At 35.9% G+C, this 3,299-nt stretch overlaps 1 protein-coding gene across 1 annotated transcript in view; it reads right to left on the bottom strand.

The window, feature by feature from the left end:
- Positions 1-1,456: 1,456 nt before the first annotated feature.
- Positions 1,457-3,299, bottom strand: part of Kynu (kynureninase) — a 135,718-nt gene continuing 133,875 nt past the window's right edge. Inside the window, exon 14 of the mRNA XM_004636634.2 lies at positions 1,457-1,958. Within this exon, the coding sequence (XP_004636691.1) occupies positions 1,845-1,958 (114 nt within the window). The 3' untranslated portion in view covers positions 1,457-1,844. The remainder of the gene's footprint in view (positions 1,959-3,299) is intronic.

Genomic DNA, 3,299 nt, shown 5'->3' with positions numbered 1-3,299 from the left:
CAAGACAAGGATGTCCTCTATCACCACTCCTATTCAATATAGTTCTGGAATCATTAGTTAGAGCCATTAGACAAGAGAGGGAAATAAAAGGAGTAAGAATAGGTAAAGAAGAAGTTAAATTATTATTATTTGCAGATGACATGATACTTTAATTAGAAAACCTAAAAAACACCAAGAAGCTAATAGAATTGATATGCAAATTCAGTAGCATAGCAGGACTCAAAGTCAATACCCAAAAGTCAGTAGCATTCCTCTACACAGATAACAAACACACTGAGAGAGAAATTAGAGAAACAATAACTTTTACAATAGCACCGTGGAAAATGAAATACCTTGGAATTAATGTAACTAAAGAAGCCAAAAATCTTTTCAAGGAAAAGTATAGTACTCAGAAAATAAGAGATCATAGAGTATTTCAGAAAATGGAAAGATATCCCATGCTCCTGGATAGGAAGAACCAACATTGTGAACATGACCATACTCCCAAAATTGCTGTAAAATTTTCCTGCTACAATGCTGTATATGGTTAGATTTTTAAATTTCTATGTAAAAATATGTAATTGTTTATTCCCATTTTTAAAAATTTTTTACTTTAAAATTTTTTTCTTCATATTCTGTATGGAGTTACATTTTAACATATCAATACTTGATGGGACATACCTGTTCCATGTTATGCCTAAGATGTTTGATATTCAGACAGATGGTGAGGTTAAGCTCAACTGTGTATGTTTAGAGTAATAATATTAAGCTTTTCTTTTGGAGGGCTAACAACCTAAGTTTGCAGACCAAAAATTATAGAAAAAGAAGGGCTACAAGGATAGTCAACGTTTTGGCCCTAGCTATTGAAGGTCAGTGAATACCAGGGTATAGGAGAAACCTGTACTATGACATCATGTAACTTAGTTGTGTCCCAAATTTTCTGATCAAGGAGATTATGAGACTATACATAAATCATGCAGTACAACCTGTAGGTGGGAAGTTCTCCGTGTAGGAGTGATCCATTGTTGTAAATTTTTGGTGCCAGATATCACAGGCCACTTTATAATGCCATCCAAAGTAGCTGTCTCTTTGCATTGTTTAAATTCATCCAGTGAGGAGCAATGTCTATGTTGTACTCACTCTTTCTTCCTAGTTATATGTGAAAATGTACAATGTCTTACTAATTCATAAATTCTAATTATGACATCAACCCTGAAACCTGGGGAAATCCATCAGAGCTGTGTCTGACTGTACTTTTCACAGTGAATCACGGGGGCCAATAAATGTGAAATAAAGAGGCCCAAAAGTGAAACCCTCATTGCCTAACTCTAATCTTCAGTCATTAGTATCTTGAAGAGTCTCATTTACTATTAGAGAGACAAAGCACTTTCTGAACTCTTATCAGGGCAAGTTTCCATCAGAAAACAAGAGACTATGATTATACAAAATAAAGGAGAACTCTTGAAAAGTGTTCGAGTGGATAGCGATACCAATTTAGTTTAAAGCAACCTTTCTTAAGTAGATAAATTAGAGGAATAAGTACCAGTTTAGAAAATTTAACATTTTTTCCTACACATACTATATTTAAATTAAATATAAGATGTTACTTTTTCATTGTGAAAAATAGTAATGAAAAAGAAGGCCTAATGGTAGTTATAAGAAACTAATTATTGAAAATTTAAATACACATCACCTTTCAGAGATGCTAGAAAATCAGATTTTTCTATAACACATATGATTTACCAGTCACATTCAACAAATTTTGAAATATTGTTCAATAATTAAGATGTGAATAGTAAAATTGTTACTTTCGATTTCTGCAAAGTTGGTTATGCTATTATAGTAAAACTTTGATAATCTTTTATTTATGCAGTATCAAGTACAGAAGTGAGCAGATTGACAAACTTATGAACATCATGAAAAGAATTGTAGAGGGGAACTGGAGCCACTCGAATGCCATGGGGTTCTCTCTTGTCACACTAAAGGAGAAAAAACAAGGTGAGGTCAAAATACTATTAGCATTTTTTAATTACTGAAAATCCACATTCAAGGCCAACTTTTATAAAGCATTCACACTAACTTATCCAAACATTAAGGTGTAAGTTTTGTCCCTTTAAGTAAGATGTGGCATTGCATTATTTGAAACTGTTGTCTGAATTATAGTTAAAATAATAGTGGGTTGGAATATGTATATCCAATGTGGCTTGCTGAACTCTACTTGGCAATTACCTTCCATCAATGCCAAATAGATGAGAGGTCCCCACACCCCTGGCTGTGGACTTGTGCTGACCCACAGCTCTTAGGAGCCTGGCTGTACCACAAGGGTGGCACTGGCGAGCCAGAGAAGCTGCTCCCCATGGCTGGGCCGCACATCCTGTCTGATCAGGGGAGTCACTGGACTCCTCCAAAAACTGGAACCCTACTGTGAATTGTACAAGCAAAGGATCTGGTTGTCTGCTCCTTTAAAATCATTCTCAGACTATCCTGCGACAGGTCCACCATCCATTTGCCTGTGGAAAAACTACTTTCCATGAAAACAATTCATGGTGTCCAAAGGTTGGGTCTGCTGATAATAGACCCTACTACAGTTTTGCTGAGAAGAAACTCTGGAGGAGATAAAGCTCTTGGACATATTTAACTGAATTAGAATGTCATAATGGGGGTGGTATAGCCCAGTTGAGACACAGTGACTCCCTGACAAGTTCAAGGTCCTGAGTTCTATTCCTGACCCACACACAAAAGAAGAATGTTAAAGGGATCCAGAGAGCTTCAGTATATTATCATAAATTCAGTTCTTTGATCTCTGATTTCAAAAATAATGAAGAAGGTATATTTCTGGGAATTTTGCTGCATCCTGAGTTAGGGACAGATAATTTGACCTTGGCTGAAGGTGGTCACTAGGGTCAACTTTAAGAAATAAGCATTAAAGGCTACATAATTGGTGTGATGCCCCAGTACATTCATAAAACTACATTTTACACCCAAAACACAAATGAGGAATTTCACACCAACGGATCTTCAGGAATTTTCCCAAGAACAGTCAACTTGGGAAGGGCTGAGCTTGATTTACATATCTTTTTTTTTTTTTTTTTGATTTGTGCCTCTGGAGTCTGAAGTGATTTTCCCGACAGATTTGAGGGTGACACCAGTGGAACAATGCCTAAATTATATTATCTTTAGAAATATATTACCATCTGTTTCCTCTAAAGTTACTTAATGAACAATTTCCTAGTTCCTTCAAGAGATTAAGAATGCCAATTAGGCCCAAAACTAGAGAGAGAGAGAGAGAGAGAGAGAGAGAGAGAGAGAGAGAGAGAGAG

Source organism: Octodon degus, unplaced genomic scaffold (assembly GCF_000260255.1).
Source record: "Octodon degus isolate 3935 unplaced genomic scaffold, OctDeg1.0 scaffold00082, whole genome shotgun sequence".
Classification (NCBI taxonomy): domain Eukaryota; kingdom Metazoa; phylum Chordata; class Mammalia; order Rodentia; family Octodontidae; genus Octodon; species Octodon degus.
Note: the sequence above shows the minus strand (reverse complement) of the source record. Positions and strands in the feature narration are given on the sequence as shown.